The sequence below is a fragment of the Hyla sarda genome, chromosome 3 (assembly GCF_029499605.1).
Source record: "Hyla sarda isolate aHylSar1 chromosome 3, aHylSar1.hap1, whole genome shotgun sequence".
Classification (NCBI taxonomy): domain Eukaryota; kingdom Metazoa; phylum Chordata; class Amphibia; order Anura; family Hylidae; genus Hyla; species Hyla sarda.
The window spans coordinates 178,078,962-178,103,498 of record NC_079191.1 but is presented as its reverse complement, the minus strand read 5'-3'; the positions used below and the strand labels follow the sequence as shown (position 1 = coordinate 178,103,498).

Sequence of the window (24,537 nt, the reverse complement as noted above, 5' to 3'; positions counted from 1 at the left end):
ATCCGACATGTTAACTCGTATCCTTTGGATAGGGGATAACATGTCTAGGGGCACAGTACCTCTTTAAGCCATCTAGTACTTATCAGCTGGCAACAGTGCTCTTTTGGTGCCACCTCCTGTCCATGTCAGGAACTGTCCAGAGCAGGAATGGTACCCTATAGTGAATTGCTCCTGCTGCTTCCTCTTGAAGACTTCAGATTTTCAAATACATGTAATTTGCAAATCTATCATTTTTCAACACAAGTTGATTTGAAAATGTTTTCCTCTGGAGTGCACCATTAAGTAACAAACTTATATCATCAACATAGACACTGACTGTGCATTCTGGTGAATTACATGTAGAGCTGTAGTATGCTCCTCAGGGATAGCAATGTGAAAGAATGTGTAAGACTGGCAGTAATACTACATCATGGTGAACCAGTATCCTAAAACAAAAACTTTTACTGAAAGAGTGGAAGATGCTTATAACAAACTCCCAGCAGATGTGGTTGGTAAATCCACTGTAAGGGTATGTTCCCACGTACAGGACCTGCTGCATATTTTGTGCAGCCGATTTTGCTACCCACTGAAGTTAATAGGCAGCAAAATCACCTGCACAAAATATGCAGCAGATCCTGTACGTGTGAACGTACCCAAAGTGTAAACCTGCAAACTTGTCTGGAATAAACATATCCTGAGAGGATATAAAACAAGAGCAGACTAGATGGGCCATGTAGCCTTTTTACATTGACAATCTTCTGTTTCTAAAAAAGAAACAATAAGTGGGATTCACTGAACTAAAGACTAACAGCTAGAAGTATAAAGGCAGTGCTCACCTGGATGTGATGAACAGACAACAATAGTCCAAGGGGTTATCTGGCATGTTGGGGGAGAGAAGCAGCGCCCACGAGTCCCATGATGATTGGGGGGGGGGGGGGGGGGGGGGGGGGGGGGAGGTAAATACAGTGGAACTGCCATAGTTTAGCTCTACTAGAGAGAGTCTGAACTTCATTCCAATTTGCACCCAGGTTTTCTAATTTTTCTTTTTCTTTAAACTGATGTTCACCAAACAAAGTCAGACCATACTTTTAGGGAGGATTCAAACCATAACCCTGAGCCTAGAGGATCATGCACACAGCTGTATAATGGATCTGCCTTAGAGCGTCCCAGGTTTTATATGGCAGTGCATGTGTTAGGATCAATTTCTCCCCGTGATCAGTCAACTCCAATTTTCAGCCCAATATTTACTTTTAACAGCATACAAAATGACTATTGTCTCAGATTTTTCCAAGGTTGCAATGCGGCCGAGACCTGACATCACTAGTCAGCTGATGACAGGGAGCCTGTCTGCTTCAATGGGTGGAGTAATCGCTTGGTGGGAGAGAGATCAATCTGCAACTAATGCAACAGCTGTAGGCACCCTGATTGAAAACTAGGGTTGGGCAGTATGGCCAAATATGTGTATCCCATATTTTTGTAACTTATGGCTGTTCCACGGTATATAACGGTACTCCTCCCCCCCCCCCCCCTCCTCCAAAATTAATTATTAGCCCAGGGCCGCACTGTCCCCATCGGGGCACTACTCCCATCACCCGCAAGCGCTGCTCACCTCGCCCTCCTATTTGTTGCGGGCCGCTGGCGCTGACACTCTATACTGTGCGGTATCCCTATGCCCGAGCTGCAAAAGGTAAACAAAATAAACTAACGCATGTTCCGACGTCGGCCTTACGCTCGGGAAGTGAACGTCGGCAGCCTATCACCGGCCGCAGCGATGTTCCGCCCCTGCCGGTGATAGGCTGAGCCCACTGTCATGTTAGAAGCCTGCTTCTTACATGACAGTGGGCTCAACCTATCACCGGCCGAGGCAGAACTTCTTTGTGGCCGGTGGTAGGCTGCAGACGTTCCATTCCCTGGGAAGCAAGTCCGGACCGACGGGGAAGGCGAGTTAAAGTTTGTTTTGTTTACCTTTTGCAGCCCGGGCAGAAGGATACAGTATAGAGCAGTGGTTTGCAATCTGCGCACCTCCAGATGTTGCAAAACTACAACTCCCAGCATGCCCAGACAGCCGTTGGCTGTCCGGGCATGCTGGGAGTTGTAGTTTTGCAACATCTGGAGGTTGAAGACCACTGGGATAGAGTGTCAGCGCCGGCGACCGCAACAAACAGGAGATCCAGGAGGGCAGCGCTTGCCGGTGACATATGTGAGTAGTAGCGCTGGTCTGAAAATTGGGGGGGCAGAACAGTGCTCGGGGGTCACACACGATTAGTTCCCCGATGGGGACAGCGAAGCGCTGCTGATAATTCATTCATTCCCGAGGGTGAGGGGCCAAATCGGTATTGCAGTATGGGTTCAAATTCAAATATCGTGCAGCACAAAAATTTTGGTATTCGGTATGAACCGGTATACCGCCCAGCCCTATTGAAAACCACAGGTCCTTTGAATGGATGCAGCTCATTTATGTTTCAATGGGTGGGGTGGCTGATGTGTGGGAGGGAGGAAAATGGAATTATGGGATTTGTAGTCAAAAAAAGAAAACTGAAACAGGAAATACCGGTTCACAAAAAGCTAGCCACAGTATTATGGTAATCTCACAACATAGCCACTTAGCCCCAAGACAAGCGCAGATCCTTCCTAAGCATGTCCATTACTGCCTGCCAGGTACGTACTAAAATCACCTTATGGTGGATAACCCCTTTAATGTAGCAAGAAGCTCATTATTCTACTAAGACTCATTATTCTACTACGCAAGGTCAGTTACATAGTTTCAAGCATCACTGGGCGCTGGCCAGAACTAAGATAATAGTTAACAGACGCTAGGAATGAAAACCAGCCAAAGGCACCTTTAGTTACATGTATGTATGTGTGTATATATATATATATATATATTATTTTTGTGTGTGTGTGTGTGTGTGTGTGTGTGTGTGTGTGTGTGTGTGTGTGTGTGTGCGTGCATACAGGGAGCATAGATATCAAAATGTAATTTACAGATATTCTGAAGAATGTGCATAGATATCTTTCCTGTAACTTTATTTGTTCTACATAATGTTATATTTTTCTTATAGTTAGTTGACTGTGATATCAGTAAAACACTTGAGACATACAGAAGCAGGACATTTTACTTTACTGGGGGACATTTATCAAAACTTGTCCAGAGAAAAAGTTGCTGAGTTGCCCATAGCAACCAGAGTGCTTCTTTCATTTTACAGAGGCCTTTTCAAAAATGATAGAAGCGATCTGATTGGTTGCTATGGGCAACTCAGCAGCTTTTCCTCTGGACAGGTTTTGATAAATCTCCCCCAGTAAGAATATTCAGACAGGTGGTAAAAGGTAACTTTGGATCTCGTTTCATGTTATTCACTTACCCAGCATACAACTCTCCCATTGAAACAAGGCAGCTTTGCATTGTCATCTGAAATTTCTTCTTTCACCACCCTACAAGAAAACATATGGAGACATCAGAAGAACAATGGCTGATAGAAGAGGACAGCACTGCGCATGCCTTCAGGTGACAGGGACTGGCCCTTTGCTTAGAACGCTGTAGCATGCCATGACTCTAAATACTACACTAACGTAAGGGGAAATTGACAGCTGGGTGTTAACTTTCCCTATAAAAATGGGTAGCATCTCCACATGGCCAGCAAAGACTGCACAACGTACGTTTCCACTGTCAGGGTAAATGGCAATGCCCAGTTGTCAATCTATTTTTACACTTCCAGGAGGAATTACAGAGGGACAACACAATGCAGAGATAAAAGAGTGTGTGTTCCCTGACAACCCTGTCTGCACTGATTGGGGTATTGAAGTAACTGTACATTTCCGGACTTGGCCACGCATGTGCATAAAACCTGCTGTCCTGAGAAATGTAGCCATCAGTGTCCAGGTCCGGCCTAATGGCTACAGCTCAAAATGTTGTAGATTTTTTTTTTTACATATATAAAAAGTTAAAAAAACAAAAAACACCATCAATAAAAAAATAAAAATAAAAAAAATCCAAAATGACATCTCATGTCACACAACACAATAATATATACATAGGGATGAACATTAGGTATGATTTACACATAGACCATGAACAAATACGGTATATAAAGAATGACAAGAGAATATAACAAGAACTGAAATCCTAGGTATGGCTAAAAATGTTCGGCTTTACTCCCAGCTAGGTTGCCCTCCTGCCTGCTATTTTCCCATCTGGGGGCAAACCCAGTTATCACCCAACCTATGGCTGCCTTGCATGCCTACCTGACTTCTTCAGCGCCCGTCCCTTTTTGACTCCCCCTGGCTTTGGCAAACACTGACGTATATAGCTGCGTGTGCATTTGCAGTTAATTGATCCTGTATGCCGTGATTTCAAAAAAAGGTCCTAGTCTGGTTACCAGAATAGGACTTTCCTTGACATATGATCTGGGGCCAACAGGAACCCTTTGATGAGCTGTTTTTTGTGCAGACCTTACTCCATAATCCAAACGAGTAATAAGCAGCGCTATAGCTGTTCCATAAAAAAAAAAAAAAAAAGGGATGTTTATTCACCCATCCGATCAATACAAAAATGTAACGTTTCAACCTGCACAATGAGGTCTTTAACAAGCAGCCTGATAAAGACTCCAGTGTATAGGTTGAAATGTTGCATTTTTTTTTTAGTTGAACGGATTGGTGTTCTAACGGACTGCTGGAGTGCCACTTCTTACTTGTTTGGATCTTCTATATATACAATTACACACAAAACCAAATGGTATATAAAGGGGAGATGATTCAGACAGACACTCTTGAAGGCTTTAATGTCCTAGTGAATATATAGCAAGAATCATTGCAACTTACACAACCAGTCACAGTCCTTTGGGACATTAACAGATGTCTGTAGAGTCAAAGCAGCAGACACTCCCAATAACAAAAACCTAGTGAATACATTCCACACTGGGAATATGCAAACACAATAAAAGAGAACATAGTATAGGGAGTCCTGCTGGTAAGGGTGGATGCATCAGAAGTGGATCTGGAGGCACAGCTGAACAAACCTATGTCGCACACAGAATACGTCTGGTTATTACTGTCAAAGATGCTTGAATTTTGCCTTTATAGTGGCAACTTAATGAGGGGATGGTACGCTCTGGAACCACTAGCTTGGTTATACCTGAGCATAGACATGGAACATACAGTAGTACAACTACAACAGCAGAGAACTACATAACACTTATGCTGTAACCAGCAAAAAGCAAGAAAACAAAACGACAAGCGTTTTGCTTCCACCTGCTGAACTATATACCTCCTAGGATGTCACTGTAGGCCACACACAGAGAACAGGCTCTACATACTCCTTGCTCCCCCTCAGGAATTGTAAGGAAGACTATACGGCTTCTACATACTCCCCGCTCCCCCTCAGGAATTGTAAGGAAGACTATACGGCTTCTACATACTCCCCGCTCCCCCTCAGGAATTGTAAGGAAGACTATACGGCTTCTACATACTCCCCGCTCCCCCTCAGGAATTGTAAGGAAGACTATACGGCTTCTACATACTCCCCGCTCCCCCTCAGGAATTGTAAGGAAGACTATACGGCTTCTACATACTCCCCGCTCCCCCTCAGGAATTGTAAGGAAGACTATACGGCTTCTACATACTCCCCACTCCCCGCTCCCCCTCAGGAATTGTAAGGAACACTATACGGCTTCTACATACTCCCCGCTCCCCCTCAAGAATTGTAAGGAAGACTATACGGCTTCTACATACTCCCCACTCCCCCTCAGGAATTGTAAGGAAGACTATATGGCTTCTACATACTCCCCGCTCCCCCTCAGGAATTGTAAGGAAGACTATACGGCTTCTACATACTCCCCGCTCCCCCTCAGGAATTGTAAGGAAGACTATATGGCTTCTACATACTCCCCGCTCCCCCTCAGGAATTGTAAGGAAGACTATACGGCTTCTACATACTCCCCGCTCCCCCTCAGGAATTGTAAGGAAGACTATATGGCTTCTACATACTCCCCGCTCCCCCTCAGGAATTGTAAGGAAGACTATACGGCTTCTACATACTCCCCGCTCCCCCTCAGGAATTGTAAGGAAGACTATACGGCTTCTACATACTCCCCGCTCCCCCTCAGGAATTGTAAGGAAGACTATACGGCTTCTACATACTCCCCGCTCCCCCTCAGGAATTGTAAGGAAGACTATACGGCTTCTACATACTCCCCGCTCCCCCTCAGGAATTGTAAGGAAGACTATACGGCTTCTACATACTCCCCGCTCCCCCTCAGGAATTGTAAGGAAGACTATACGGCTTCTACATACTCCCCGCTCCCCCTCAGGAATTGTAAGGAAGACTATACGGCTTCTACATACTCCCCACTCCCCGCTCCCCCTCAGGAATTGTAAGGAACACTATACGGCTTCTACATACTCCCCGCTCCCCCTCAGGAATTGTAAGGAAGACTATACGGCTTCTACATACTCCCCGCTCCCCCTCAGGAATTGTAAGGAAGACTATACGGCTTCTACATACTCCCCGCTCCCCCTCAGGAATTGTAAGGAAGACTATACGGCTTCTACATACTCCCCGCTCCCCCTCAGGAATTGTAAGGAACACTATACGGCTTCTACATACTCCCCGCTCCCCCTCAAGAATTGTAAGGAAGACTATACGGCTTCTACATACTCCCCGCTCCCCCTCAGGAATTGTAAGGAACACTATACGGCTTCTACATACTCCCCGCTCCCCCTCAAGAATTGTAAGGAAGACTATACGGCTTCTACATACTCCCCACTCCCCCTCAGGAATTGTAAGGAACACTATACGGCTTCTACATACTCCCCGCTCCCCCTCAGGAATTGTAAGGAAGACTATACGGCTTCTACATACTCCCCGCTCCCCCTCAGGAATTGTAAGGAAGACTATACGGCTTCTACATACTCCCCGCTCCCCCTCAGGAATTGTAAGGAAGACTATACGGCTTCTACATACTCCCCGCTCCCCCTCAGGAATTGTAAGGAAGACTATACGGCTTCTACATACTCCCCGCTCCCCCTCAGGAATTGTAAGGAAGACTATACAGCTTCTACATACTCCCCACTCCCCCTCAGGAATTGTAAGGAAGACTATATGGCTTCTACAAAGACCAATACAATTTACATTAAAAGCAATGTCTTACATAAAGGACAGATGTAGTTAAGTGGTCAATAAGCAACAACAAAAACAGCTACTTTCTTTTCAACATATTCAAAGCAAATAGAAAGCCAGTCTTACTCTAACACAGCCATACACATTAGTAAGATAGTTGTTGCTTAATAAACACAAGAGAACAATCATTGTATACACTAGGGATATACACTTAGGCTCCTTTCACACTATGAGCATTCATCAGTTATTAAACCTCCGTTTTCTGTGTGAAAACCGATGTATAGTAATGGATGAAATAACGGAGCCATCGGCTGAATAAATATTCATCTGTTAAGACCCGTTATAACATCCCTCATGTATGGACATAACACCTCTGCCTACAGACTCCCACAGCCGGGACTACTACTACTCCCATCATGGAACAGACTTGTTTCCATGATGGGAGTAGTAATTCCTTGGATGTGGGAGTCTGCAGACAGCTGGGGAGGCTACATTAGTGTTTGTACTACTACCCCCATCATAGAACAGAGTCTGTTCCATGATGGGGGTTGTAGTACAGGGGCTGAGGGATTGATTGCACTGGGTTTCACTTCTGAGACCCGATGCGATCAAAAGTTATTAAGCAGGGGAGCGGGCGGCATGGTCCGCAACCCTGCGATGTATCAGGCGTTAACTTTTTTTAAAATCCCCCGCGGGAAGCCCTGAATGGCCGGTACCGAGGAGCCAATCAGGGCTCTTAGTGGATGATTTAAAAATGAACTTTGTGAATAGCAACTGGCCATATCTATATTAAAAGCACTGTGGGTGCAAGATATATAGTGCTGCACGGGGGCCGGCGCATTAATAAATATATACCCCCAGCTGACGCATTGATAAATGTATACCCCGCGCTGGTTCATTAACATTTATTAATGCACTGGAGGGGGGGGGGGGGGTATATATTTATTAATGTGCCTGGGGGGGGGGGGGGGGGGGGTTATATTAATGGGCATGCGGGAAGGAATATATTAATGCACCTGCGGGGGGGGGGCATATATTTATTAATGCGACGACAGGTGTATATATGCGCTGCAGGGGGCATATTATAAATGCGCTAGGGGGGGCTAGATATATAGGCTATATGTCTGCCCCCCTGAAGCGCTATATATCTTGCCCACCAAAGTTCTTTTAATATACATATGGCCTCTGCTACTCACAATGTTCATTTTTAAATCTCCCGCTGAGAGCCCTGAATGGCTCCTCGGTACTGACCATTCAGGGCTCCCCTCGGGGAATTTAAAAATAAAAGCTAAAAACACACCATACATTGCAGGGTTGCGGACCATGCCGCCTGCTCCCCTGCTTAATAACTTCTGATCGCATCGGGTCTCAGAAGTGAAACCCTGTACGATCAATCCCTCAGCCCCTGTACTACAACCCCCATCATGGAACAGACTCTGTTCTATGATTGGGGTAGTAGTACAAACACTAATGTAGCCTCCTCAGCTGTCTGCAGACTCCCGCATCCAAGGAATTACTACTCCCATCATGGAAACAAGTCTGTTCCATGATGGGAGCAGTAGTAGTCCCGGCTGTGGGAGTCTGTAGGCAGAGGAGTTGTAGTTATGTCACTTGTCCACACATCTCCCGCCCACGAGACACAACTACAACTCCCAGCATGTCTTTACGGCAAAGGCATGCTGTGAGTTTTAGTCGGGAGGCAGGAGATGTGCGAGCTGGTGACAAGCTTCCCTGACACCTGCCTGTACATCTCCCACCAGCCCGCTGGCGTATGACTACAACTCCCAGCTTGTCCTTACAGCGAGGACATGCTGGGAGTTGCAGTCTTGTGGCATGAGCGGGTGACAATAAATGTAATAACCTATTTTCTGTGCTATTTTCACTTCAGATCCGTATATCCTGTGGACATCAGATTTGGTGGAATACTACGATGACCAGCATTTTTCTTTGTTTGTTTCTTTAATGTTAATAAAATGGTTAATGAGTTCTTGTTGGGAATTTTTTTTCTTCTTTTTTTAAATAAGTTCTTTTAACCCCTTAAGGACTCTTCCTCCTCGCCTTCAAAAATCATAACTATATTTTCATCCACAGACTAGTGCGACCAGTTGTCCTTTGTAATGACATCACTTATTTTACCATTAAATATATGGTGCAACCAAAAAAATACTATTTGTGTGGAGAAACTAAAAAGAAAACCGCAATTTTGCAAATTTTGGAAGGTTTCATTTTCACACCATACAATTTATGGTAAAAATTACGTGTTCTTTATTCTTTGGGTCAATATGATTAAAATGATACCCATGATAACACACTTTTCTATTACTGTTGCGCTTAAAAAAAAAAACTGTTTAAGCAAATTAGTATGTTTAAAATCCCCCTATTTTGAAGACCTATAACTTTTTCATTTTTCCATATAAGCGGCGGTATGAGGGCACATTTTTTGTGCCGTGATCTGTACTTTTTATTGATACCATATTTGCTTATTTAAAACAATCCTTTTTTTTGGAATAAAATGTTATAAAAAAAAAGCAGCTATTTTGGACTTTTTTTTTACATTCACGCCGTTCACCGTACGGTATCATTAACATTTTATTTTAATAGTTGGGATATTTAGGCATGCGGCGATACCAAATATGTATATAAAATAATAAATAAAAAATTTTTTTTTTTTTTTTTTTTTTTTTTTTTTACACTTTTTGGGGGTGAAATAGGGAAAATGAGACAATGTACCTTTTTATTGGGGGAGGGGGTTTTTCACATTTTTTTTACTTTTATTTTTCACTTTTTTTTACTTTTATTTTTACACTTTAATAGTCCCCATAGGGGACTATTTATAGCAATCATTCAATTGCTAATACTGATCTGTTCTATGTATACGACATAGCACTGCTTAGTATTATCGGTCATCTTCTGCTCTGGTCTGCTCGATCGCAGACCAGAGCAGAAGACCCCGGGAGACAGCCAGAGCAAGGTGAGGGGACCTCCGGCCGCCATGCTGGATGATCGGATTGCCTTGGCAGCGCTGCCGGTGATCCGATCAGCCATTTAAAGTACCGCGATGCTGCAGATGCCGTGATCTGTATTGATCACGGCATCTGAGGGGTTAATGGCAGACATCAGCACGATTGCGGATGTCCGCCATTACAGGTGGGTCCCTGGCTGCTATCAGCAGCCTGGACCTGCCGCGTATGATGCGAGCATCGCTCCGATGCTCGCAGTTAAGCATAGGATGTAAATGTACGTCCTGGTGCGTTAAGTACCAGCTCACCAGGACGTACATTTAAGTCCTGCGTCGTTATGGGGTTAAACTTGGAGTTTTTTTTTTGTTTTGCTTTTTTTATTTTTTTATTTACTTTACAGGCCTAGTAGTTGAAGCTGTCTTATAGACGGAATCTATTACTATTACTTTTTTCAATAAACAAAAAAAAATAAAAAATATTCTATACAAAAATCTCTATACATACGCACACACTATAACTATATTTATTATATATATATATATATATATATATATATTCACACTTTTTCACAGCTGCGACTTGAAGTGGGGGTTACAAATTTGTGTTGTAAAGTCTTTTTTTTTTATATAAAAAAAAAATTTTCACTTGTGTGTTCTAAAAAATGATATTCAAAAGTGATTTAATGGTTTTTATCAACCCCCCATGATAATTTAATAAATATGTCACACAAGAAAAACCAAAGCAAGAAAAAAAATGCCTACAGAACTCGCTTACCAAAGCAACGATGATGAATGTCCTTCTATAATATTAGAGGGTAGATAGATTGTAGGTCTACGAAGCTAAACAAACTGCAGCCAGCTGTCATCTGCAAGCAGTGAAAGTCAACACAATCTGCCAGACGGCAGCCGTATGTACCCCAAATGACTCCATGTACATTATCCTTTATCTTTCACCAACTCTCTGGGATTAATTCCAGTTTACTGTAGTATGTGTTATTTTAATGTGGTGCTATTGCTTTTTTCTGTGTGTAGAATAAGAATGACTACAAGCCTATTTTATTAGCTAGCGTTTGGGGGAGGTAAATCCCTGGAATATATCTTTTACTGTCTAATCTGACAGCTATGGACCACCCCCTCAATGGCAGGTTATCAGAATGCTATGGCAGCCTGCTGATCTGCAGACCATACACAAGTTTAATTCCCTTTAATTTTTGCTGTTGAGAGGATATACAGAGCCAATATAGCAGGCTTTATAAACTGCAAATGTTCACGGTTGTCGATCGAAAGCCTATCCTAAACAACATTTTGTATGGTTTTCACTTATTCATTTATTTGTCTATTTCCCCTATATCCAATATTTTCAAAGGATCTTGTTACAAGTAGAAAGCGCATAGAAAACTAAAGTATTCCCTGTCATCACACAAGCAGTAAGGCTACATTTACCTCACAATTTTGCAATACGGTTTTGTATCAGTTTTTTTTCCTAACAGTATACAAAAAAGTGAAAAAACAGTATCGCGGTTTGCATTGACTACAATGTTATAAAAACAATAAACGGGCAATATACATTTTTTTTGTAAACCACTGTAGACCCCAAAACAGAACCAGGAACATAACCGTGGTTGACCATGGTTTTGTGCACAGGGAAAAACGCATGAAGTACAAAAACGTACACAAACTGATACATCTTTGTGTGTACGTTTTTGTATGTTAAGTCAATGGGTACGGCAAGCAATACAGTTGTATACGATTTTCAAATACAAAACCATATACAAAAACAGTATTGCAAAAACATGACGTGAATGCACCCTAACAAGACCAAATATGCCATCTACTATTTCATGCAAGAAAATAACTCTATGGACCTACAATAAAACATTAAAGGTTTCTATTAAACTGCTCTGTATACCCAACACACTTGGGTTGGGATTTTACAATAACAGTATATTGCAGTCCTCAAGGATAAATAGGAAAAGCACTAAAAGATATAGCTTTTACAGGAACGTAATCAATTTGTTTTTCTATTTAAAAGCATTTTTCATTAAAAAATTTTTTTTTTTTTTTAGGAAAAAAAGAAAAATATATAAATCAAATAGATGTTAACGTGCAATGTGTGTTAAAATATATGTATTAAAAATAAAAATATAGCATGCTGACAGACTTGACAATAAAATAGTATAATAGTAGAGAGATAATATGAGTAGTATGGACAAAACACAGGGCCCAGCACCTGAGATCTGTAGTGAAGATCAGCAGAAAATTCCCAAATCCTGGTGTGCAAACCTTGTAGCATCATACACAGGAAAACTGGTACTTCAACATTTTACTTTTAAATCTTCAATAAATTTCAAACGTTTGTAACACTCAGTTTTCTCTTTGTGATTATAGGGTACTGAGTGCAGAATAATTGGGACATTTTTAATGAAATAGTCTGAAGACTTCAAAATTAATACTGGATTAAAAAAAAATGTAAAATACTTGAAGACTTTTTTGGGGGATTTGAACCCAGTTTTAACCAGAAAACATGTGCATAGATGGCACTGTCTAAACACGACTACACGATTCTACTTTCAGTTCAGAATTTACTATCTTCCAACAGTGAGGAATAGCAGATACACAGCTGTTATATCAAGAACGGACAAAATCTCCCATCCCCCATAGACTATGAAGGGATGAATAACAGAAAGTGTCAGCCCAGTATAAAAGACAGCTGTCAATGTAAGGACAACCTATGGACACCTGTCCTTTGTTATTCTGCAGTCACGCTGTAATAATAAAAACAAAAACAGCCAATCCTCATTGTAAAAATACCCCCACTACATCTTGTGTATATCTTATGTGCATATGTATATGCATACTTATTGCACATACACACAAAACTGCACTCTGAATGCAAAAATAAGTGTATCCCTTTGGGCTAGGGCTACACAGATAATATGGCACAATGCATGGATTGCAGTGTTACCTGCCTGCATAACTGTCACAGCTAATGCGGTTGTGCCGCAACATTCAAGTTGTCCTCAACAAGATAGTTTCCATAAACCTAGCAGGCTTGGACTTTGGGTGACTGAGAAGTTGCAGTCAGAGCAACCTGAAAGTTACAAAGGACCACCGGTCACTTTCCACAGGATTCCGTTAGATGTTTGTATTCTTGTAGGAGTTTAAATAACGGACATGCAGGATTTGTCTCTCTGCTAAAGTCCCCTCATTTTAACAGAATCAGCAAACATAACTCCCCTAGGGCTAGTTCACACGAGCGGATTTATTTGCGAGTTTCCCGCTGTGTGTTTGAAAGGGGATTGGCCAGAATTTTCTATGGGGAAAATCCGCCGTAAGCCCCATTGAACTCAATAGGGTCTGCGGTGGATTTTTCGCAACGGAAAATCTGCTGCATGCAGCCGGAGAGCCATCCCCTTTCTAACACACAATGGGAAACTCACAAATAAATCCGCTCGTGTGAACGAGCCCTTATTTATGTCCACACGTTCATATTTTTGCTGCAGACCTGCAAAATATGCTACAGGAAATCTGCAGCAGAAAATACGCACGAGTGAACTGACCCCTAAGGATGCCTTCACACGCTATTACTAGCAGCGGGTTTCACGCTGCGGGAAACCTGCTTATAGTAACACTACCATTGATTTGAATGGGTCCAAAGACAGGCCACAATAGTGTCAGATTTGCGGACTGTCCGCAGATCCATTTAAATCAATGGTAACGTAACTCGCAGCAGGTTTCCCGCAACGGGAAACTCGCTGCTAGCTACTAGCGTGTGAGCTCACCCTTAGGCTGGGTTCCCACCATGAGGGCGGAGCTAGGACTGCATTGCCTTCTCCATAGACGCCAATGCATTTCTGAGCAAAATGGGCATAAGAATGGCTGTACATGAACATTTTTTTTTGGCAGATCGGCTCAGAGATGCAATGCAGTCTATGGGGACAGAAATGCAGTCCATACTGTCTTACAGCTGCTTTGGATCACCGGCTGAAATTTTGGTCAGAGATTATGTAGTATGAACTCGGCCTACCTGATCGAACGCTAATGTGAACGAGGCCTTAGTGCGTACTGTACTTCGATTGTATTTCTTGAACATCTTCAGAAATGCTTGCACATGCGAAATAGGTTTCATTTCACATAATGTATCCATTTAGACCTATTTATCTTACTTTTAGGTTCACTATACTGTAATACAAATAAAATATATTTTCTAAGTCAATTGCTTGCTAAGTACAGTATATCTATGATATCCTCTGATATTATTTGGTGTTATGATCCCTACCCAACTTTCTCTGGCCTACCTCCTAAACCATTAACTCACAAGAATTTGCTGCTCTATATACAGTGTCTTGCAAAAGTATTCACCCCCTTGACTTTTTCGTATTTTGGTACATTACAGCCTTACGTTCAATGTTTTGTTAATCTGGATTTAATGTGATGGATCATAACACAATAGTCTAAGTTCTGTAAATTAAATGATCAAAATCCTCACAGGTTGTGAGGCACCAAAATATGAAAAAAGTCAAGAGGGGAAAATAGTTTTGCAGGGCACTGTAGTTGTACCCAGTTCTTAGCATCATTGTAGATTCCCACACGTGTGTTTTGCTAGAAAATTTCCCACATAATAATGTAGGATTCTATTAACCGGTTGCAGTCTAAGGACGAGCTGGCTCATCCTGACAGAGCAGGCGGGGTATGGTGTGGGCTCCCGAATTTTCCCAAATTCCATATAAAAAATATGTAAACATAATAAAACTAAACATATGTGGTATTGCCGCGTGCATAAATGTCCCTTCAATAAAAATATAATGTTAATTATACTGGATGGTCAATGGCGTACATGTAAAAAAAATTCCAAAGTCCAAAATTGCGTATTTTTGGGCACTTTGTATACCCCCCCCCCCCCCCCCCAAAAAAAAAAAACAACAACATTTTTTTTTAACCCTTTAAGGACTCAGGGTTTTTCCGTTTTTGTACTTTCGTTTTTTCCTCCTTACCTTTTAAAAATCATAACCCTTTCAATTTTCCATCTAAAAATCCATATTATGGCTTATTTTTTGCGTCACCAATTCTACTTTGCAGTGACATTAGTCATTTTACCCAAAAATGCATGGTGAAACGGAAAAAAAAAATCATTGTGCGACAAAATCGAAAAAAAAAACGCCATTTTGTAACTTTTGGGGGCTTCCGTTTCTAGGCAGTGCATATTTCGGTAAAAATTACACCTTATTATTCTGTAGGTCCATACGGTTAAAATGATACCCTACTTATATAGGTTTGATTTTGTCGCACTTCTGGAAAAAATCATAACTACATGCAGGAAAATGTATACGTTTAAAAATGTCATCTTCTGACTCCTATAACTTTTTTATTTTTCCACGTACAGGGCAGTATGAGGACTCATATTTTGCGCCGTGATCTTAAGTTTTTATCGGTATGATTTTTGTTTTGATCGGACTTTTTGATCACTTTTTATTCATTTTTTAATGGTATAAAAAGTGACCAAAATGCGCTTTTTTGGACTTTGGAATTTTTTTTGCGCGTACGCCATTGACAGTGCGGTTTAATTAATGATATATTTTTATAGTTCGGACATTTACGCACGCGGCGATACCACATATGTTTATTTATTTTATTTTTTTTTACACTTTTTTTTTTATGGGAAAAGGGGGGTGATTCAAACTTTTATTAGGGAAGGGGTTAAAAGACCTTTATTAACACTTTTTAAAAAAATTTTTTTGCAGTGTTATAGGTCCCATAGGGACCTATAACACTGCACACACTGATCTTTTACACAGATCACAGGCGTGTATTAACACGCCTGTGATCAGTGTTATCGGCGCTTCACTGCTCCTGCCTGGATCTCAGGCACGGAGCAGTCATTCGTTGATCGGACACCGAGGAGGCAGGCAAGGGCCCTCCCGGTGTCCGGTCAGCTGTTCGGGACGCCGCCATTTCACCGCGCCGGTCCCAAACAGCCCCACTGAGCCGGGTCACTTTCACTTCGATTAATGAATGTTGAATAACTTTCCAATAGCATGTTAATGAAAAATATGCTTCTTTCTATTGTATTTTTCCCGATCAGTCCCGTCAGCAAGCATTTCTGACTCATGCTGGAGTCCTAAACACTCAGAGCTGCCAGCCTGCTTTGTTCACAGCCAAACAGGTTGTGAACAAAGCAGGCTGGCAGCTCTGAGTGTTCTCCTTTGTGAACAAAGCAGACTGGCAGCTCGTAGTGTTTAGGACTCCAGCATGAGTCTGAAATGCTTGCTGCCAGGACTGGTAGGGAGACCCCTAGTGGTCATTTCTTCAAAGTGGAAAATTAAATAGAAAGAAGCATATTTTTTAATAACATGCAATTGTAAAGTTATTATGCATACATTAATCTATAATATATCAAAAGTTTTTTTGATGAGAGGTACCCTTTAATTTATAAAAAGCCCCATCAAAACCAAAATGGTACTGATAAAAACTTCAGATCACGGCGCAAAAAATGAGCTCTCCTACCGCCCTGTATATGGAAAAAAAAAAAGTTACAGGGGTCAGAAGATGACAACATTAGACATACTAATTTTGGTGCATGTAGTTATAAACGAGATATATATATATATATATGTATCGTTTATAACTACATGCACCAAAATTAGTATGTCTAATGTTGTCATCTTCTGACCCCTGTATGTATATATATATATATATATATATATATATATATATATATATATAGGTTTTTTACCCAAATATCCATGGTAAAATGAGGGTGTGTGTGTGCGCGTGTATACCCCGATATACCCCCAGGAAAGGCAGGGGGAGAGAGGCCGTCGCTGCCCGCTTCTCTCCCCCTGCCTTTCCTGGGGTCTAGAGCCCTGCTGCCGGCCCTTCTCTCCCCCTGACTATCGGTGCCGGCGCCCCATTGCCGGCGCCGATAGCCAGGGGGAGAGAAGCGGCGCCGACAGCCAGGGGGAGAGAAGGGGCAGCGGCACCCATTGCTGGCGCCGCTGCCCCGTTGCCTCCCCCCATCCCCGGTGGCATAATTACCTGGGTCGGGTCCGCGCTGCTGCAGGCCTCCAGCGCGCGTCCCCTGCGTCGTTGCTATGCGCTGCACGGCGCGGCGCATGACGTCAGCATATATATATATTTTTTTTTTTTTTTTTTTAAGTAGTAAAAATAAAACCTATATAAATTGGGTTTCCTTGTAACGGTATGGACCTACAGAATAAAAACATGGTGTAATTTTTACCGAAAAGTGCATTGCATAGAATCAGTAGCCACAAAAGTGCGGGTTTTGTATTCCAATTTTGACCCACAAATATTTTTTGGTGCAACCCGCCTTTAATTTTGTGGTGCAATGATTAATGTGATTATAAAATACAATTGGTGGTGCCAAAAAAAAGCCCCATATGGGTCTGTATGTGCAAAATTGAAAGCTTTATGATTTTTAGAAGGTGATAAGGAAAAAAACGTAAGTGCAAAAAACGGAAAAACACTGCATCCTTAAGGGGTTAACACTCATTCAGAGCTCATGTTTTCAAAGGATCCATGACAGATGTAAATGCTCAATTAAAATCATCCCTTCCCACTCTCCCTTATAATGGGTCCATCTGCTTCCACACTTTTGCTTGGCATGTAAGCCTCATCAACACATGGAAGAAAACACAAAAGAATGGAGGACCACGCCTTGTGTGATACCACACTAGTGAGGGAAACAAGGGGTTCTTTTCACCCTGGAGGGACACACAAATATCAGTTGGACTCTCAACTTCTGTAAGTATTATTAACGGCCTTTCAACTACAATCTGGAGTGGAGCTTCTTGGCCTAGGAATCTTGACTAAGACACAAGGTGCTTGACCTGGGAAAGAAGCAAACAGCAAAGGAAACCAAAGCAGATTGCTTAATGGATGGTAAAAGATGACTTTGGCCCTTATTTACTATTCTAAACTCGACTTGTTTTGTCGGGTTTATTTGTCGCATCTTTGTCTGCGACATGTCGCAGACATCGTGCGCCAGTCTGCGACACGATGCAACATTTTTTCCCCGACGGACCAGATGTGGATTCTCCCAAACCCGAAAAAGCGGCGTAACCCAACATTTCTGAGCTTTTCCACATATTTATAAAGGTTTCCAACCCGAATTTGTTGAATTGTTGTGGATTTTTCCCGACAACTCAGAGGAGTTGGAAACCAAAACCAACAAAACCCACGTGTGACAAACAGGATGCGACATAATAATAAATACCAGGGGAAAAAAGCAATCGGGTAAGAAAGCAAGATAGACTTACAACCCGGTTTTCTAAGTAAATGAGGGCCTTTATTGTAATCACACATGAAGCACAATGACACGTTTTGGGGGCATATCCCTCTTCATTTCAAGTATCCCACTGACAACTTTTTTTGGTGCCATGTTACATTGCAAAAATACACTATCCCAGTGTATAATGTAGCATGTAATCTCCTGAAGGAGGATATGCCCCGAAGTGCTTCACTGTGTTTCATGTGTGACTACAATAAAGCCATTTTTTTTTACCAAATTGGATGAGGTATGGAGCATCTCTGAGGCAGAACCTTTAGGTTAGGATTACATGGCAGAATTACCTCTACTTCTCTATGCAAAAACCATGGCACACAAGTAATTTGAGGCAGTGCCAGGAACCCTTGTGGAATCAAAGCCCCACGGATGTCAAGAGAAGTGTCAGATGAGGATTATTTTTAGTGAGCAAATTGTGTAGTGTGAACCCACCATTCTAAATCAGGTTTTTTCCATCACTGTGTGCTTTACCAACACATGGGCACTAAGCAGTAATGTGCAAACATTATTTGGAGCTATGAACATTAAAACATGTAGGGAAAAAATGGACAGAATGATTATTTAGTGAAAGGTCAATGCTCATAATGTGTATGAGAAGGATAGTGACAATGGCATTAGGTTGCAAAAATGTTCTAGCTAAATGGCCTTTTTCTCGAGCATCAAAACTACATTTAACTAACAATTCCACATGCAGTGAAAACCCACTGCCATTGCCTGGACAATCTACACAGCAGAAGCGCTTCACAATGGATCACAATAGGAACAAACAGTCAATGTCTGCCTAGCAGTGCCACATGATCTGTACCACTCTACTTTTTTTTACCAAGATGAGTGGCTCCATTTTCTTTTTCTGGTACCATGTGCACATTGCCCAGAACAATAAAGGGCCTTTGGGGCAATTACGTGCAATCACTCACATGACAGCTGATCGCTGGGATTGTACAATTCGAAAAATGAATGTCGATAGGTCTCACATGTATCTGGGTAAACAGGGGGTGTACTGCCAACAGTGACGATTGTGCAGCCCTGGCTGGCAAATTGTTGAGTCATGTAGAAAGCTTATGAAACAAGTGCTGATCTGCGCCAGTGTTGGGTATGGGTCTGCCAGTCTAAGAGAACTCATAGGAAGCTCATAATTCACAAAATCCAGCAGATCTTTCTGACTTATATGACGTTTTGGAACCAATTACTTGCTTTGGAATAGTTATGTACTCAAGTGAAATATTTTTACAATGGCTGTCCTGGAAGAAATTAAAGAATAAACTTGAGGAAATGCAGTATCAGATTGTGGGCACAAGAATAGAAGAAGCAGCTTTCCAACAAGTCCAGTGAAATGTGGATTTAATGCAGATGCATTCACAAACTGTTGACAAGACATTCAGCTTCTATGGAGCCATTTCAAATGAAACCATGCTATTTTATTGTAGTATTTTTATTATATGTCCACATAAAAAGTTGGCCAAAATATAAAACTTGGATTGGTAAAATGTACATAAAGTGAAGCAGAAGTTAAAAAGAATTGTCAAAATGTGGCATTGACCTCAATGGGATTTTACCTGATGACTCTGCCTCAAGAATTGACACGTCAATTCTTCTGGAGGAGTTTGGGTCAGCGTCAGAACTTTCCATGCTGAAATTACTGTGTGGGAACATGGTTGTGAAAATATTACTGAAATCAGAGTCTGATACCGCACTGGATTTGAAGAGTTATACAGTGAAAATTTAGCCTGGATTGTGCCTGTAATTCCTCAGTGTGCACATACCCTTATAAAATGACATTATGAAGAAAGAGAGATCTCCCTGCTAGAGTGAACCCTATTCCAAAAGACCATCTGCTTATCCAGACCAGCCTTTATTTGATGGTTTTCATTCAGTTCACCATATATTAAGCAGTGTCCATTTTCAATTACATGACCCCCTAGAATATTTAATGCAACTTTGGGTGACCTTCTCAAAGAGGTTTCCACAAATATACACAAACATAGATTTAACTGTAGCTTCATTCCAGTTTCCAGCAAAATATAAGAACATAGGGTATGGGGTATGTTCACACGTGAATATTTAGCAACAGATTTTCTGCAGAGGAGAATGGGTAACAACAACAACAGAAGTGGAAAATCTGAGAAAAATATGTATATGTGAACATACCCTTAGGCCAGAGCTTTCCAAACTTTTCATGTTGGTAAAACCCTTTTTTGACAGAGTTTGTCGACACACTCCTCACCGTACTGACAACTGTGCCACGTCTTTCCCCCTTGATTCTCCCTTGTAAAATGTCACTCCCCCTCTTGATCACCCCCTGTGTCACGCTATTACTCTCCCCCTGTGCCACATCATTGCCTCCCTTTACCTCCACCTGTCCTACATCATTACCTCTCTTGATACGTCCCTGTGGAATTGCAACCTCCCCCTTTATCACCCCGTGCTACTTCACTCCCCCTGCGCCATTTTAGCCACCCCTCTACCACCCAGTGCCATTTCATCCCCTCCCCTAATTACTCCCTATACCATTTAATTCCCCCCTTTATAACCCCCCCCCCCCCCGTGCCACATTATTCATTCACTCTTCCGTGTGCATTACCTGTCCTGTGTCCCCCAATGCACTACAGCAGGCTCAGGTGTAGGGGCTCATCATAGCAGCACATCTGAGAGAAGTCCTCTGCGCTGCACTGACAAAAGACACCCTCACGCTCTGTGGCCTGACATCAGGGGAGTCGTCCGTAACGGGAGCTGCACACTGATTTAAAGTGGCCACAGTCCGTGCGGCAGATCTTGAACAGGCAACTGACGCCACATCTAGGGACTGCTGCCGACACCAGTTTGGAAAGGCCTGCCTTAGGCTATGTTAACACATTGCCTTCGTTCGCAAAGTCACTTAAGGTTTTGGGAAATGGTGGTAAAAACTGCTAACATTTTTGCTATTTAAAAAGCAAAAAGCACCCATCACACACTTGGGGAAAGATTACACCTAGGACAATGAAAGTTACCCATAATACCTTTAGCTATGCAATAAAGAGATTCAAGTGCAGTCTCAGGACACACTCTCAGTTTTTTGAGTGTGTTCGAGTTGTAAAACAGCAGAGGTTCTGCATTGTTCTGTAGTAAGAATTACAGTAATTTCAAGCTTTTCCCGGCTTCCTGTGCGGCCTGAGAAAGCGTCGCTGGTCAGCTGATCCCATTGGAGCACACATTCAACGCAGCCATGAAGGGTCGTAGAAATGAGCTACATATGTCATCAGGAGTCTGGCTTGTCAGGAAGCCGAGAAGCAGCAAAGCTCCCTGTGATCACCTGACCTGCACACTAGTTACTTTCTGCAGCAGGATAGAGCACTAAAGGAGGAGGGTACTCAAATTATTTATCAACTGTGTTCTTATGGTATTTTTATACATACTAGGGGTCAATGCCTGTCCAAACACATGTTGGCATATCAATTTGACATTTTCCAGACCTTACCTTACTGTGGTGCAATCACGGGTGGTCCAATGTGTGAATATGGCCGGAGCTCCCCTCACCTGCTGCGGCCAGCTCCTGCAGTCTTCTCTGGTCTGCTTTCTAGCAGATAACACTGATCAATGCTAGGCATATGAATACACTGTTCAGGATCTGCAATCCAATGATTGCAGTTCCATTCTGAAATGTTTCCTTTAACCCCTTCACAACAATGGACGTAAATGTATGTCATGGTGCCATGGTACTTAACGCACCATGACGTACATTTGCGCTACGCCATGACTGCGAGCAGCGTTCCGCACGTGGCAGGTCCCGGCTGCTATCAGCAGCCAGAGACCCGCTGGTAATGGTGGACATCCGCGATCGCACGGATGTCCGCCATTAACCCCTCAGATCCTGTGATCAATACAGATCACGGCATCTGCGGCTGTGCGGTACTTTAAATGGATGATCGGATCGCCCGCAGTGCTGCCGGTGGGATCCGATCATCCAGCATGGCACCCGGAGGTCCCCCTCCCGCGGTCTTCCAGGGTCTTCTGCTCTGGTCTGAGATCGAGCAGAAGATCACCAATAACACTGATCAGTGCTATGGTCTATGCATAGCACTGGACAGTAGTAGCAATCAAATATACATTATTTAAGTGTTAAAAAAAAAAAAAAAAAAAATTGTAAAAAGAACGTAAAATAAAAAAGTTTAAAAAAAGTAAAAAATCCCCTCCCCCAATAAAAAAAAGTAAAACATCAGTTTTTCCCATTTTACCTCCCCAAAAAACATAAAAAAAATTAATATACAAATTTGGTATCACCGCATGCGGAAAAGTCTGAACTATAAAAATATATTGTTAATTATCCCGTACGGTGAACGGCGTAAACGTAAAAAAAATAAACTCCAAAATTGCTGCTTTGTCACATTATATAAAAAAAAATAATTAATATAAAATATATAAAAACTAAAACCTAGGCAAAAGTGGTACTGATAAAAACTACTGATCATGGCGCAAAAATTTAGCCCTCATACCGCCCCATATACGGAAAAATTTGAGAGTTATAGGTGGTCAAAATAAGGCTATTTCAAACATACTAATTTTGTTAAAATGGTTTGAGATTTTTTTTTTTAAGCATTACAATTATAGAAAAGCATATAACATGGCTATAATTTTAATCGCATTGACCACAGAATAAAGAAAACATGTCATTTTTACCATAAAGTGTACAGCATGAAAACAAAACCTTCCAAAATTTGCTAAATTGCGGTTTTCTTTTCAATTTTCCCACATAAATAATATTTGTTTGGTTGTGCCGTACATTTTATGGTAAAATAAGTGATGTAAAATTGGTCTGGTCCTTAAGGCCAAAATGGGCATGGTCCTTAAGGGGTTAAATGTTACTGTCATTAGAAAAAGCATTTGACATGTTGCCTACACATTTTAAAAGTTTGGCTTGCACCAGGTCGGGGAAGTTTTCAGCAGTGTACTGCTCACTCTCTGGCTTTCAATCACATCCAATCTTTTTCTGTTTAAATTTATTCAGGCTATAAAAAAAAATAAAAAAATAAAAAAAAATTACAAACCCCCAGAATCCCCACCCACCATAATACAGACCCCCAGAATCCCCACCCACCATAATACAGACCCCCAGAATCCCCACCCACTATAATACAGACCCCCAGAATCCCCACCCACCATAATACAGACCCCCAGAATCCCCACCCACCATAATACAGACCCCCAGAATCCCCACCCACCATAATACAGACCCCCAGAATCCCCACCCACCATAATACAGACCCCCAGAATCCCCACCCACCATATTACAGACCCCCAGAATCACCACCCACCATAATACAGACCCCCCAGAATCCCCACCCACCATAATACAGACCCCCAGAATCACCACCCACCATAATAAAGACCCCAGAACCAGACCCCACCATAATACAGACCCCAGAATCAGACCCCACCATATACAGACCTCAGAATCACCACCCACAATACAGACCCCCAGAATCACCACCCACCATAATACAGACCCCAGAATCACCACCCACCATAATACAGACCCCAGAATCAGTCCGCACCACAATACAGACCCCAAAACCACCCACAACAAGACCCACTTGCACCCTCCCCCCCCCACATCATCACTTGCACCCACCCCCCCCCATCCCATCATCACCTGCACCCCCCCATCCCATCATCACCTGCACCCCCCCCATCCCATCATCACCTGCACCCCCCCCCACCCCAGATTCCCCCCTCCCGTCACCTTGCTTCCCCTGCTCTGCAGATTCCAGGATGATTTAAAGAAAATAAAAAAAATAAAAACGTGCCAGAAAGTTAAACCGATTTGTAAATTACTTCTATTAAAAAATCTTTACCCTTCCAGTACCTTTTAGGGGCTGTATGCTACAGAGGAAATGTTTATCTTTTTAGATTTCTCTTATGTCATGACCATGGTGCTCTCTGCTGACCTCTACTGTCCATTTTAGCAACTGTCCAGAGCAGCATATGTTTGCTATGGGGATTTTCTCCTGCTCTGGACAGTTCCTAAAATGAACAGCAGAGGTCAGCAGAGAGCACTGTGGTCGTGACGTAAGAGAAATCCAAAAAGATAAACATTTCCGCTGTAGCATACAGCACCTAAAAAGTACTGGAAGGATTAAGATTTTTTTTTAATAGAAGTAATTTACAAATCTGTTTAACTTTCTGGCACCAGTTAATTAAAAAAAAACT

General features: G+C 42.1%; 1 protein-coding gene across 2 annotated transcripts in view; it reads right to left on the bottom strand.

Annotated features, from left to right (window-relative positions):
• DVL3 (dishevelled segment polarity protein 3) overlaps positions 1-24,537 on the bottom strand; it is a 104,055-nt gene that overhangs the window by 52,946 nt on the left and 26,572 nt on the right. For both annotated transcript variants that reach the window (XM_056565611.1, XM_056565610.1), the window contains exon 2: positions 3,342-3,411. In XM_056565611.1, the coding sequence (XP_056421586.1) occupies positions 3,342-3,411 (70 nt within the window). The remainder of the gene's footprint in view (positions 1-3,341; positions 3,412-24,537) is intronic.